At 47.0% G+C, this 15112-nt stretch overlaps 1 protein-coding gene across 1 annotated transcript; it reads left to right on the forward strand.

Annotated features, from left to right (window-relative positions):
* The first annotated feature begins 6574 nt into the window (after nt 1-6574).
* LOC146622232 (uncharacterized) lies at nt 6575-13150 on the forward strand. Its single transcript, XM_085364992.1, has 4 exons — nt 6575-6934; nt 11095-11171; nt 12501-12515; nt 12765-13150. Exons 1-4 carry the CDS (start codon nt 6588-6590, stop codon nt 13148-13150), a joined length of 825 nt encoding a protein of 274 aa, XP_085221118.1. The 5' UTR covers nt 6575-6587.
* The last annotated feature ends 1962 nt before the right edge of the window (nt 13151-15112 follow it).

Below are 15112 nucleotides of genomic sequence, written 5' to 3' on the forward strand. Positions count from 1 at the left end.
AGAATGATTGTGTGGGAGAGGTCTGCTCACACTCTTAATTTGCATTCTGACAGCCCACGGGCAGAAGCTGTTCTTTAGTCTGTTGGTTTTGCACCTGATGTATCTAAACCTTTTTCCAGAGGGCAGGATGTTGACTAGATGGTCGTTAGGATGGAGTTGGCAATGGAGTGCAGGGAGGAGAGTGGGTACCTGATCACCTTCTCTGCAGTTCTGATGACCCTCTGGAGTCTCTTCTTATTGGGTGTTGTGCAACCAGCGTACCATACGGGGATGGTGTGCTCGATAGAAGGACACTAGTAGGTCAGTCTGCAGCCTGTTACAACTCAGAACCCACAAGAAATGGAGGCTCTGCTGGGTTTTCTTCACCTGGGCTAATGTGTTTGTAAGGTCCTCAAAATGTGGGTACCGAGGAACTTAAAGGAGGACACTCTCTCCACAAAGTTGTCTTTCATGGAGAGGGGAGGGGGATCAGTTTTTGTCTTGCGGAAGTCCATGACCACTTCCTTGGTTTTCCTGGTGTTGAGGGTTAGGTTATTGTAGTCACACCATTCTGTCAGACGTTGGATCTCATCTCTGTAGGCGGTGTCGTCATTGTTGGTGATGAGTCCCATCAGAGTGCTGTCATCTGCAAATTTGATGATGATGTTGCAGGGACGTGTGGAGATGCAGTCACTGGTGTAAATGGTGTATAGGAGAGGACTCAGCACACATCCCTGTGGTGAGTCAGTGCTGAGTGACAGAGAGGATGATCTCTGGGACTATTGTTGCTGATTTCAGGCAGTGAGGGAGAGGTTGAATAGTCTAGTGAACACAGGACCCAGCTGGTGGAGAACTCTCCCAGGTATTCTGTCAGGGCCAGCTGCTTTTCTCTGATTATGTCAGGGTCCTGGGTCTGAGTGACCCAGGATCCCTGAGCAGTTATGGACTTGTTATATTATATGTATTTTTGGTGTTGCTGCCCCTCTTCTCCATGTTTGTAGATATGAGTGTGTGTGTGTGTATGGGTGCAGGTGTGTCTGAACTCTTGTTTAAAGGCGCGTTGTTACTTGCAACGCGTTACTGTAATCTGATTACTTTTGTCAAGTAACGAGTAAAGGGATTACTATTGCAAAAACGGTAATTAGATTACCGTTACTTTCCCGTAGGAAGGCTGCGTTACTGAGTTACTAAAACTGTGATTTTTTTGCGAGAATGTTTCATGACAGTGATGTAAGTGAGTGCGCCATTCCTGACAACAGCTGTGTGCAGATCAACAGTGGATCATATATCGAGTGCGGGAGAGAGTATGAGCATGCAGCGTTTAAAGCGTGGAAGTACTGACCTTACTTTAAGTTTGATTCCATAAAAAGTGACAAAAACATTAGTGTCCGTTGTGCGTGGGAAGAAAACTTCTTTTTACAGCGAAAAAAACCCTAAACAAGCTCCGAGTGCGCAACAACGTAATGGGAAATTCACAGAGAAACTCGTGGATTCTTCAACTGACCGCTGCGGCACACCTGCACCAGAGCACACCGCCTACCCCACTCCTGCTTTACAGGTGAAAATAGAGCAACAGGACCGCTAGTCTTTTTTTTTTTTTTTTTCTGCTGTGTTTTACTTGCATCTATTTGAAAGACAGTGTAAACACAAAAAATATTTTATTTTAAGTGCTGGAATGTGCAGAAATATAATTTCTTCAAGTCAGAGAATGGTGCATATAATAAAATTTTTACTTGATGCATAAAGTTAAAAGATTAAAACTGATAAAACAAGTTTTAAAAAAAGAGACTTTTCCATTTGATTACATTTTGTATGATGTATTATGCAGAAAAATAGAATTGGGCTGACAGATCTATCGCTTTATCACCTATTCAGGTTGTAAATTGTGTTTTTAAAAAGTAACTAAGTAATTAATTACTTTTGAAAATAAGTAATCAGTAAAGTAAAGGGATTACTTTTTGGGGGAAGTAATCAGTAATTAGTTACTGATTACTTTTTTCAAGTAACTTGACCAACACTGCTGGCCACACCCAAAGCCACACACCTGCTGCTGATCAGGGCTCATCGGGGGAGGTACTTAGGAGAGTCTTGGAGCTCCCACCGACGCGGGATCATTGAGTTAGACTTCCAAGTCAGTGTGACAAATACTGATCGTGTTTGCCCGCAGGGGTCAGTGTCTAACAGCTGCTTCCATTGTTTTCCCCCAGGAGGAGCGTGGAGAGGAAGGACAGCACGCACAGGGTGTGCAGAGCCACGACAGTGGGGAGCACAAACACGGACGCCACTGGAAGACACACACGGGAGTCTTGGGGAACACAGGGATTAATTGTGCATTGATATTTACCACACTGTAAATAAACGCACCGCTTATACACAGAGCACCGCGCCTGGGTCCTCCTTCCCTACACCCCCACGGTCTGCCAGCCAGACCGTGACAGATTAACTGCTCTGAACACATTGCGAACCTGATGTTCTTGGAGAGTAAGTGTGTGTGGGCTGTGCTCAGGGGAGGCTATGGACAGGGCAGTGTGCATGGTAGGGGTGTCTATAGTTCTCTCAAAGCGGGTGAAGAAGTAGTCAAGTTCCTGTGCTAATGAAATGTCCATGTTATCTGTATTTGTCCCATTGCCTTTGTAGTTGGTGATGTGTTCAGGCCCTCCCATACCTTCTTGGAGTTATTATCTGAGAGATGATCCGATAGTTTATTTGAATAGTCCAGTTTTGCTGCTCTGGTGCTTTTTCTAAGGTCTGCTCTTACTCTGCTGTACATATTCTGGACCCCAGATTTATATGCAAAGTTGTATGCCAGTGTCTGAACCTAACTTGTCATCCAGGGTTTACGGTTGGGATACACCCGGGCCCACTTTTCCATGGTGACAGTGTCCATTGATGTAACCCAGCACCTCAGTGATGTGAGTCTCAATGTCAACATATCCAAAGACACTCCACTCTGTGAGGGCAAAACAGTCCTGCAGCTGAGCCCGAGCATCTTCAGAAAAGGTGTTGATAGTTCTGATGGTGGGCTTTGCCCTTTTCCTGAGTGGTGTGTATATACATATACTGTTATATATATACATATACTGAACAACATATACTGTTGTTCCAGTCTTTATAGAGCAGCTACCAGAGAATTCAACATTAATTAATCAATGGTAGTGGAGGAAGCAAGAGGACAGTTTTGTTTCATTTAATTTTTATTAATCCTTTATTTATCCAGGTAAAAAATCTCATTGAGATTAAAAATCTCATTTCCAAGAGAGACCTGGCATCATAGAAAAGTGCGCTTTATAATCCTGTGCGCCATATGTATGAAAACAGACCCGTTTGTGGACAGTGCGCCTTATAATCCCGTGCGCCTTATGGTCCGAAAAATATGGTACTTAAGTGCAAGCTTCTTTTTTAAAAATTTGGTGTTACTGTCTTTTCAGATGTGGCAAGAGACTGAAAACATGCTGCTGTTTGCACATATTTAATGATCGGCTCTGCACAGGAGCTGAAGCCTGATGCTCTTACAGTATAATACTAAAGTACTAATATTACAGTACAGTAACGGTAGTTAGTCAGTGACTGAGCAGCCCGGTGCTTTTGTCTTGATTTCTTTAATCAGGCTAAAGTCATTCACCTGCCCGGATGAGCTAAACAGACTTTACAAAACAAGTTTCCCCGACAGCCGAGTGCTCTAGTGATGGGATTTCCGGCTCTTTTTACGGTGTGTTCACACTGAACGCAATAGACGCGAATGAAAAATGCGCCAGACGCCCCTAATTTGACGGGAGCACATTCGCACCTCGACGCGTGTCCAACACAAATCAATCGCGCGTGAACCGTAAATGTGGGAGGAATGTGTGAGGAAGTTGTGCCAGATGGTATCTTTGCAAGATGGCAGCTGTCTAGCTAGCATTTGAAGAGAGAGTCTCCCTTCTCTATTTACTGTGGAGAGCAGAGCAGCGGCGTTAAGGACGTCCTCGCCGTACCTGGGTCCATCATGTCCTCCAGAGGCGTGAGCAGTTTGGTGAGTTTCACCATTTGCTCCAGGAGCTGCGCCTGGACGACCGCGGCTTTCAGCAGTACCACCGTCTTTCCCTCACCCAGTTTGAGGACTTGCTGTCCCGCGTTGGTCCCAGCATCGCCCGCCTAGATACCAACTACAGGCGCTCAATCCCACCTGCAGAGCGCCTGTCAATCTGCATGCGACTGTTTATAATATTTCTAGTGATACTCAAAAGGTCTCATCAAGTCCCGATTTAATTTGATTTATGCTGTTATCAGTGTTTGCAATGATAGCATGGCTGTGGTGTCATATCAATGTAGGCTCTTGGTGTTTGCTGATATCAAACTGTGGTATGAGGACCACTGTGGGTTAACCTTTGTAGTGATACTCACTCCTTTTTTTTTTTTATTTAGACCTGGTTTATTTCTGGTAAAGTTGAATATTTGTATATAATCCCCACAGCTGTCAGACTCTATAACAGGGGTTACCAGCCTTTCTTAAAACTGAGAGCCAGATAAAATTGTGAACAGTTTGGTTCATCTTTAGTTATATGGTTCTATCTAGCATATTCTATCTTGATATGCTATGTCTTATCACGGATTAATTTTTCAAAAATATTAACAATGATTTAAGCAAGGAAAGGGCTACATGTTGTTACGGCCCTGGGAGTGAGACTGTCTTTTTGTGTTCATGCAAATCCATGTGTGCCATGACTTGTGTGTGATTGGTTACTGGGAGACCCGTGCCAACCCTCTCTTATGCAGAATGAAGTGTGCCACGGACGATTGGCTGCCCGGGGATCCCGTGATGCTCCAAGAGGCAATCAGTGGCTGATCGTGCCCACCTGTGGCTACAAAAGGCTCGAGGTCCTTCACTCAGTGGCTGCTGCTTAGGACTGAACATGCAGTTTGCCCTTCGTGCCTCCCTCTTCGATCTTTGTTGAACTAGTTCATATTGCTGAACACTGGCGTGCACAGATAGAGACGAGGTGGTGCTGAAGCACTTGCCCTTTTGCCCTCAGTCCAAAAAAGTGCCCTTTTGAAAGACGTGATTTTTTTTTTTTTTTTTAAAGCTGCGCGATTTAAAAAGGTGTGAAAATAATGGCTTGATTTGTGCCCCTTCTTCAAAGACACCCGAACCCTGTCGCTTTTTCACTGTCACCGTGTCACGTGAACACGCTTGCAGTTCATTTGTTGTGAGGCGTGTAGCAGCGGCATGACATAGGACTACTTGGAGTAGGCATAGTAGGCTAACTATAGCGACTGGGAGCCACGGCGGACAACACGGCAGCTCTTTCCCTTCCCAACCAGTCAGGTAACCCATGAATCGAGTGAAATTATTCTGTTTGCCCTCTAAGACCAACCTGCAATTGTTTTGTTGTGAAGTAGCCTGTCAGAAACTGCACATGACAAACTTTGCCAGCTTGCCCCCTCCATCCATCCATATGGAAAAACAAAAAAACGACACATTTAAAATGTAACCTAAATCATTTAGGCAACCCCACTCTCCATCAATTCCGACCTTTTTGCATACACTATTGAAAATATCACGTTATGCTATAGGCTACATGCTGTTAGGCAGAGGGCTCTTTTGAGCCCATTTTTACAAAGTTTTCAAACTGAAGTCAGTGACGGGAAGACATCACACTTTTTAGAGATGGAACTGCAGAAAAACCTAAAACCTTGCCATGATTATGAATAATAGAATTATGGACGTTTCTCCGTTTTTGTGGATTAGCCTTTCCATAACTAACGTCAACTACTGTCCTACTTTGGTAAGATTGAAATTAATGTCTTTGACTGTCTTTAGTAGGTGTCTCCTGTGAGAAAGTTAGAACACCGTCCAACTGTCTAAAGATGCAGTCTTTAGCCTAACTGGTTGTTACTGACTCAGTGATGCTTGCAGACATCTACGCACTGTGTTGTGATCTGATTGTGACAGAACAGTGACGTTGTTATTGGTAGTTTGAAGGGTACGGTGTTGGGGGTGGTGCATGTTAAAAGTTTTGAGAAGCACTGGTTAGACATGTTAATTTTTTTTGGTGTAACATATTGGCAACATTAACACATTAATTTGCTAAAGGAAAAATAGGCAGTTCCCAATTGCCTGTGAAAACGACCATTCTGCCCTGTTCTTGTAATGACCACAGTCAGTCTTATTCGTTCTCATACATTTTGGTCTATTTATTTACTAATTTCAGCAAGCATAATGCCTAGGAAAGAGAGGCTGAGAAAGGGGAAAGAAAGGGATCTACAACAGGCAGCCCAGGGAAGCAGTTCTCTGCTCTCCTGGATGAAAGCAAAGGAAAATGAAGATGAAAGGTCAGAGTCAAGGGCAGAGTCAGGTTCTATTTTAATGTTTTAATGTAACCTGCTCCTTGCAGTTAATTCTATTGAAAAATCTTAAAAGCTGTTCACACTTAGTTTTTAATGAACTTAATCAGCAGGCATTGAGCTAACTATTATTTTGTACCTACGAAAGTTATTTCTATGTTACAAGACTTGCAGTATGGGTTATTATTAAAACTATCTGTTTAAGCTTATTATTATGATAAATAATAATACTATTATTATTATTATTGTTCCATTGTAGTCAGTCACAGCAGGGAAGCAGCTCTATGCCATCTACCAGCATAGCAGAAGAGGGAGATATAGAAACAGATGAAGCCGCGACCAATGCAGCAACAGGTTCAGTTAGGCCTACAGACACTGATGTAGTGCTCTCTGAAGACCACAATGAGGAAGAACAGATCGATCACATAATGTCAAAGTTAGCAGCTTTACAATACCCAACAGATCCAACACACATCCATACATTTAAAATAAAGCGCAATGACAGATACGTTTCAATGTGCTGCAATGTGGGCCCATGTCAGCCTGATATACCTTACCCAAAAACTGAGGGGAGATCATTCCAGAAACAGTGGTTTTCTTCTAATGTGTGGCTGGAATACTCACCCACTGTCACAGTACGGCTGTGTGCAGGCAAAAGTAGGACCCAAACGCAAACTCACAGAGACAAAAGGTAAACTCAAAAAACACAGCTTTATTGCTGGCGTGGAGTGGGACACGAAAAACAATACAAAATAAACTAAACTGGGAAAACTAAAGCACAAGGAGCCACAGGGAAAAAAATCACACAGCTATGATGGAGACTACGACACTGACAAAGAGAAACACAGGGCTTAAATACACAGAGGGATAACGAGGGAATGAGACACAGAAGGAGGGCACAGCTGGGAGAAATCAGGACTGGACGAGACAGACGCAAAACTAGAAACACTCACATGAGGCATGGAGCTTCAAAGTAAAACAGGAAGTATCACACAGAGACGCGAACTAGACACAGTGGAGACAGCAACTAAGAAACAGAGACAAACCATAAGGCAGAGGTCTAAGAACCAAAATACACAGAGGGAAATACTCAGCTTTGAACACAAGAGACTAGACTAGAGGGAGTAACAAAAGACCAACCATGAGAACATAATGCACAATGCAGGGTGACAGAAAACAAGAAACTCAAACATGCAAAGACACACCATAAACAGAACAGAGGGGGCACAGAGAGACATGAAGGGCAGGGGAGACTTAACATGGGTTGAAACACAAGGGGGAACTAATAAGCAAATCAACATAGGAGGCCTAATGAGCTAAACATACTATAAACATCAAAATGAACTAAAACTCAAAACACTGGGTCCTAAGACCCAGGATCGTGACAGAGCCCCCCCTTCAAGGGCGGATTCCAGACGCCCAAAACCAGGAAAAACAAAACCAAAAACAACCCACCCAGGGCGGGCGGCGGGGGTCCAGGACGGAGGGCCAGAAACAAAGCCACAAAAACACAATGTCCATCAAAAACACAGGAGCGCAGGGAACAGTTCACAACTCCTCAGGGGGCCGACCCGGAGGGTGACGGTCCAGAAGTCCATAGTTCATTTGATCAGGGGGCTGTCCGTGCGGACGGCAACGGCGGCGACACGGAAACGGTTCAGGGGGCCGGCCGTGCGGAAGGCGACGGGGTGGAAACAGTTCAGGGGGCCGGCCGTGCGGAAGGCGACGGCGGCAACTCAGGCGATGGCGATCAGGGGGCCGGCCGTGCGGAAGGCGACGGCGGCGACTCAGGCGATGGCGATCAGGGGGCTGGCCGCGCGGAAGGCAGCGGCGGCGCCCAAGTGTCAGGCGTACCGGCCGAGGCTTGGAGGGCACATGACCAGGCGACGCTGAAGCAGAGGCAGGACCAGGCGATGCTGAAGCAGAGGCAGGCCCAGGCGTAGCAGAAGCACAGGCAGGCCCAGGCGTAGCAGAAGCACAGGCAGAGGCTGGACCAGGCGTAACAGAAGCACAGGCAGACGCTGGACCAGGCGTAACAGAAGCACAGGCAGAGGCTGGACCAGGCGTAACAGAAGCACAGGCAGAGGCTGGACCAGGCGTAGCAGAAGCACAGGCGGATGCAGCCGGACCAGGCGATGACGAAGACTCGGATGCAGCCGGACCAGGCGACGACGAGGCGGTCGCAGGTGGCGGCTGGACAGGCTCCTCGGGCCCTCCAGCTGATGCGGCGTGAGGCTGAACGGGCCCCTCGGACCCTCCAGCAGAGACAGGAGGCTGAACGGGCTCCTCGGACCCTCCAGCGGAGACAGGAGGCTGAACGGGCCCCTCGGACCCTCCAGCTGACGAGGCGTGAGGCTGGACGGGCCCCTCGGACCCTCCAGCGGAGACAGGAGGCTGAACGGGCCCCTCGGACCCTCCAGCGGAGACAGGAGGCTGAACGGGCCCCTCGGACCCTCCAGCTGACGAGGCGTGAGGCTGAACGGGCTCCTCGGACCCTCCAGCGGAGACAGGTGGCTGAACGGGCCCCTCGGACCCTCCAGCGGACGAGGCATGAGGCTGGACGGGCTCCTCGGGCCCTCCAGCGGACGAGGCATGAGGCTGGTGTGGTTCTCCGGAACCACCAGCTGACGTGGCATGACCAGTAGGTGCAGAGACCACCGGCTGAACAGAAGGCTGAGTGGGTGACGGAACAGATGACTGAGCTGAACAATGGGGAGCTGGCTGAGCTGCACAGTGGGCTAAGGGCTGAGCTAACGGAAGCACGGGAAAGTGTACTATGGACTGGGTGGCTAACAGCGCTAATGACTGAGCTAAAGACTGAAAGGCATGCAGTAGTGATGGCGGTGTGGATTGCAGACCGAATTCTCCTGAGCCCTTAGTAGAAACAGGGACGGGCGCAGGCACATGCCGGACACTAGCCACTCCCACCCGAGGAGTAGGTACGGGTGCGGAGACGGGCTGTATCCTGGCTGACCTCACCCTGGGGACCGGAACAGGCACCGGCAACGGCTGGGCAACTGCCCTTCCCACCCGAGGAGCTGGTACGGGTGCAGAAAGGGACAGAGCCTCAGCCGGCCTGGAAACCAGAGCGGGGACCAACTGGGCCTCAGCCTCCCCCACCCGAGGAACTGGTACGGGTGCAGAGGTACGCTGGGCCCGAGCTGCCCCGGGAGGAGAAACACGAGCAGGAAAAGGAGCAGGCTCAGAAAAAACAGTCTTAGAAACAGCAGGCTCAGGGTCGACAAAAACAGATCTATCAAAAATGAACCCGCCGTCCACTTCATGTTTTGCAGTCTTAGTATTAGCAGTCCTTGTTTTAATAGTTTTTGAAATCCTTGGGTTGACAGTTGTAGAGTGAGCTGACTTGGGGATGACTGAACCGGACCTGACAAAACCCGAACAGACGAAACCGGAACTGAGTGTGTTTGACCTGGTAGAATGGTTCACAGTTTTCCCTTTAACAGCATTTACAGCCTTTGGCGAGTGCTTATTGTCTGTGATTTCTCCCTGTTCAGAGGGAGCAAAATGAAAAAACTTCTCCCAGTCTATGTCATCGTCCATCAGGGACACATCGACAGGATCAGGAGTGTGTCTATTGTTCTTAATGTCCAGAGAAGCGGAAGAAGGATAATCAGTGTTACTCACCACCGGGAGTTGCTTAACATGGTCCATCTTATTGCGGCGTGTGCGCCGCTTCCTACGGGGAGGGGAAGCGGGCGGAGAGAATAGCCGAGCCTCCGGCGTGCAGAACGGCGACACGGAGGCTGGAGCGTGGGCAATTGAAGGGACGCGGAGAATTCCCACCTGAAGCGGCCGCGGCTTGGGTGCAGGTGAAGCGGCAGGTGGGGGCTTTCGGCAGCTCCGGGGACCACCGAGAGCCAGCCGCGTTCCTCGGAAAATCCGCCCGTAGTCAGGAGTGCGCCACGGCCTCAAGCGGAGCTCCTCCTCTAGCTCAGCAAAGGCAGCATCCTGACGCTCACGCAGCTGAGAGCGGTTTGCTGGGTCCATGTAATGGTCGTAGTCTTCTGTCACAGTACGGCTGTGTGCAGGCAAAAGTAGGACCCAAACGCAAACTCACAGAGACAAAAGGTAAACTCAAAAAACACAGCTTTATTGCTGGCGTGGAGTGGGACACGAAAAACAATACAAAATAAACTAAACTGGGAAAACTAAAGCACAAGGAGCCACAGGGAAAAATCACACAGCTATGATGGAGACTACGACACTGACAAAGAGAAACACAGGGCTTAAATACACAGAGGGATAACGAGGGAATGAGACACAGAAGGAGGGCACAGCTGGGAGAAATCAGGACTGGACGAGACAGACGCAAAACTAGAAACACTCACATGAGGCATGGAGCTTCAAAGTAAAACAGGAAGTATCACACAGAGACGCGAACTAGACACAGTGGAGACAGCAACTAAGAAACAGAGACAAACCATAAGGCAGAGGTCTAAGAACCAAAATACACAGAGGGAAATACTCAGCTTTGAACACAAGAGACTAGACTAGAGGGAGTAACAAAAGACCAACCATGAGAACATAATGCACAATGCAGGGTGACAGAAAACAAGAAACTCAAACATGCAAAGACACACCATAAACAGAACAGAGGGGGCACAGAGAGACATGAAGGGCAGGGGAGACTTAACATGGGTTGAAACACAAGGGGGAACTAATAAGCAAATCAACATAGGAGGCCTAATGAGCTAAACATACTATAAACATCAAAATGAACTAAAACTCAAAACACTGGGTCCTAAGACCCAGGATCGTGACACCCACTGCTAATTCAATGCATTGTTTTAGTTGTCGGCTTTTCCTCTCGGATGAAAAATATAAAAGCAGAACAGCCTGGACAACTGATGGCATCAGAAAGTGGAGTACTGCTCTTGAAAAAATCAAACAACACTCCAGCGCAGAGATGCACATGACAAGCATGGTTAGATGGATCAATTTCCAGAAAAAGGCCCTTCAGTCTGCATTTGATGTTTCAGACGTAAAAGGGGTGGAAGTTAGAGAGCGAGAGAGGCAGACAAACAAAGAAATCCTGACAAGATTAATTGACCTAACAGTGTATCTTGCACGTCAGGGACAAGCATTCCGAGGTCATGATGAGAGTGAGTCCAGTGATAACCGTGGCAATTTTCGTGAATTAGTCAATGTATTTTCCCGCTACGATAGTGTGCTAAAAATGCATTTGGAAAAAATTGCCACAGTTAAAGCCACCAAGACAAGGCCCCAGGTGTCACTGCTTTCCATCAGAAGTCAAAATGACATCATTGCAGCACTAGGAACTTACATCAGGAAGGAGATACAACGTGAAATAAAAGAGGCTGAAATGTATTCCATTCTACTTGATGAAACCTCTGATGTTTCACACAAAGAGCAAGTGTCATTTGTTGTGCGATATTTTCATCATATGCAAATAAAGGAGAGATTCATTGAAGTGTGCAATGTTGATACAACTACAGGCCAGGAGCTGGAGAATACAGTGTTCTTGCTTCTGCAAAAGAATGGCCTAGAGATGAAGAACATGTATGGTCAAGGCTATGATGGAGCAGCCAACATGAGTGGCACGTATAAAGGTCTCCAAGCTAGAATCCGTGCACACAATGAGAAGGCCCTCTATGTGCACTGCAAAGCCCATTGCCTCAATTTGGTACTAGTGGAGGCATCAAAGTCCAGCAAGCATTTTGTGACATTTTTCAACTTGGTGGAGAAATTGTATGCCTTTTGCTCAGGCTCCCCAAAGCGTCATGCTGCCTTGGTCAAATTTCAGGAGTCTCTCTTTCCTGGACAACGTGTTATGGAGCTCCAGCAGCTGTCAGATACTCGATGGGCTTGCAGGGAAAAAGCACTGAAGGCACTTCAGAGAAATTTGAAAGCCATTTTGATGCTCCTTGATGACATCAGTGACAGTGACCCACCTGACCTGGCCCAAGGTGATGCTCAGATGTACAGAAATGCCATTAATTTTATGTTCATTCTCTGCATGGAAATCACCACACCAGTATTCGAAGTCACTGCTTTGGCATCAGATTCTCTGCAGGAAGAAGGGTTGGACCATTCCACTGCCTACAAGGTAATTGATGGTGTGCTTCACACATTGCAAACCATGAGGTCTGAGGAGAAATTTGGAGAGATATTTAGATGTGCATCAGAGAAGGCAGAGAGTTTCAACATTCCAGTACCTACCGTGGTGCCTGGTCAGGAGAGAAAGCGGAAAGTTCCAGTGCGTTTCCAACACAGCACCACAGTGTCTCAAGTAGGTGCTCAGTTTGAGTCAGTGGAGGCATATTTCAGGAGTGGTGTATATTTCACCTTTCTGGACATCATGACTGGGGAACTGAACAGGAGGTTCAAAGGGGACAATACTGGAAGCCCAACGGCCAGAATCATTCAGTCCTTCCAGCCCTTAACTGTGCATGCTAACTGGGTAGGCCCACCAAACCCAGAAGCCATTGAAGCTGTCCACATCCTCTGTGAATTCTATGGAGAAGATGAGGACCAGCTCAAAACAGAATTAAAGGTCTTCCACTCCAGCTTTAGTTCAAAAGACCTCAGAGAAATATTTCTGATACTGAGGGAAAACAATGGCCAGCTGATCTTTCCTGCCTTTGTCAAAATGATTCAGATCTACGCAACACTACCAGTGACAACTGCGACAGTTGAAAGATCCTTTTCAAAGCTAAAAATAATCAAAAATAAACTAAGAAGTTTGTGTGGAGAAGAAAGGTTGTCTGATCTCCTCTTGTTGGCCATTGAGAAAGATGTGGAGATCAATTACAACGAGGTCATCAACATCTACAAAGACATGGCACCAAGAAGGATGCTTCTTTAGAGCAGTACACTCCATTTAATGGACACTTGAGAATATGTATGTATATAGTTTAGAGTTGGATACAGATTTTATCTTTTTGTGGTGTGATTTTTGATTTTTAGAGAATGTTTTGAAATAAAAGTCAAATTGCATTTAACCTGTGCGATTTTTTTATTATAAAAAGAAAAGGTTTTCCACATATGCAAAAAGTGCCCTTTTTCCCCCCTGGAGCACTTGCCCCCCTAAATGTCTGTGCACGCCACTGTTGCTGAACTTTGTCAAACCTTGGTGGATGCTTTGAACTTAGCCTGATTAGAGTTTTGAGCTGCTAGCTGGCTGTGAGTAGAATTTTGTGATGCTGGCTTGCTTTAGTTAACCTTTAGCTTTTGTTTTGTGTGTGGCCAGCTTGCCTTAGTTAACCTTTAGCTTTTACTCTTGACTGTTTTTTTCTTTATGTAATAATTGTTTGCCCAGTGGTCTGTTGAACAGCCCTGTCGGTTTTCAGTTCAAAGTTTGAGATTAAAACCTTTTTCTTTACTCAATTTTGTTTGGGGGCTTGTGTATGTTACTCCTTCCCTGATGCCTAGCAGAGGGGGTCGTAACAATGTCAACATACAACTCTTTTTTTCTATTAATGTCTTACTTCATTCCTACCTGATTGAGATGTCTAGGAATTATGAGTGATTGGCTCACTGTAGTGGTAAAAGTTGATACCAATCAAATTATGACATGTTAAAGTTAAAACAAAACACAACTGACTGTTTTATATTATATCTAATATTTATTATTAAATTATCCTTATAATTACAAAATGTTTTATGTAAGATTTATGTTTTGTACTTTAAATCTGACATCACAAAAATATTTTGGAATTTGAATAATGTATTTTGTAACTGCAGTACACATAATACTAATTTTGAAAAATTTTGTCCAGGTTCCTTGCCACCGGGGAGTCCTGTAGGACCATCGCGTTCAGTTTCAGAGTCGGTGTGTCCACGGTGTGCCAGATCACCCCCCAGGTAGCGACGGCCATCTGGGACTGTCTGGTGGATGACTTCATGGCTGTGCCTTTGTAGCCGCTAAGACTGGTGGACCTAAATCTTCACCACCACGTCTGTATACATACAAGCAGAGAAAGGGGAGTGGGTGGGTCAGCGCTCAGGGCACAGAACTTAGCTGGCTTCAAACACACCAATTATTTTCCATAAAATAAACACAGTCAGAACCCCAAATACAAGCTAAAAATCCCAGTATACAATAAAAATAGTGTTTGCAACCCGCTAAAAACCCTGCCGGCAGAAATAACTATACACTATTAAAACAAGGCTAAAACATGTTTTCCATATGCTAAAATTACCCTCCCACAGTCCCATAATCCCACAATCCAGCCACAAATGGGCGAATGGTCCTTATCTGAAAGAGACAGGAGAGGAACTTCTCTTCCGGGATGGGGAAACTCACCAGCAACAGACCAGGGAGGAGGCTCCTATCGCAGACCTGTCTCCTCCGGACAGCGCGTCGCCGCACAGTCCCGCCCCACTCCACACCTGAACACGGCCTCCCTCGTCTCACCGTCAGATGCAGGCAGAAGGGCATCCCTGCCCTGTTGTGCATTGCGGCCATCGCCACCCACTGTTGCCGTTCCTGCCGTTAGGACTGGATCGCCTGGGGGCCCAGCCCTGGAGCAGGGTGCCGCCGGTGCATCGAGCCACCTGGGGGGCTCTTCAACTGGTGGGGAAGATTGTCACATCTTGCAGGAGCTTTCCTCTCCTCAGGGGCTCTCTCTGCAGGAGGGGGAGATACAGGAGAGGTGCAGTTTTCTCTGTGGTGGGGTTGGGTGGACTGTCCCGGGCTCTGTGGGGCCGGGAGGCGCTGCTGCACTGGGCCCCGGTCTGGATGGGCCTGGGCCCCCTTTCCCTGGCGGGTCGCGGAGTGTGGGAGTGCCTACTGGGGTCAGCGGGGGAGCTGGCCCCAGAGAGGGGT

This window comes from Diplotaxodon limnothrissa, linkage group LG11 (genome assembly GCF_057381915.1).
Source record: "Diplotaxodon limnothrissa isolate DT_005_m linkage group LG11, D_limnothrissa_male_GT1.1, whole genome shotgun sequence".
Lineage (NCBI taxonomy): Eukaryota > Metazoa > Chordata > Actinopteri > Cichliformes > Cichlidae > Diplotaxodon > Diplotaxodon limnothrissa.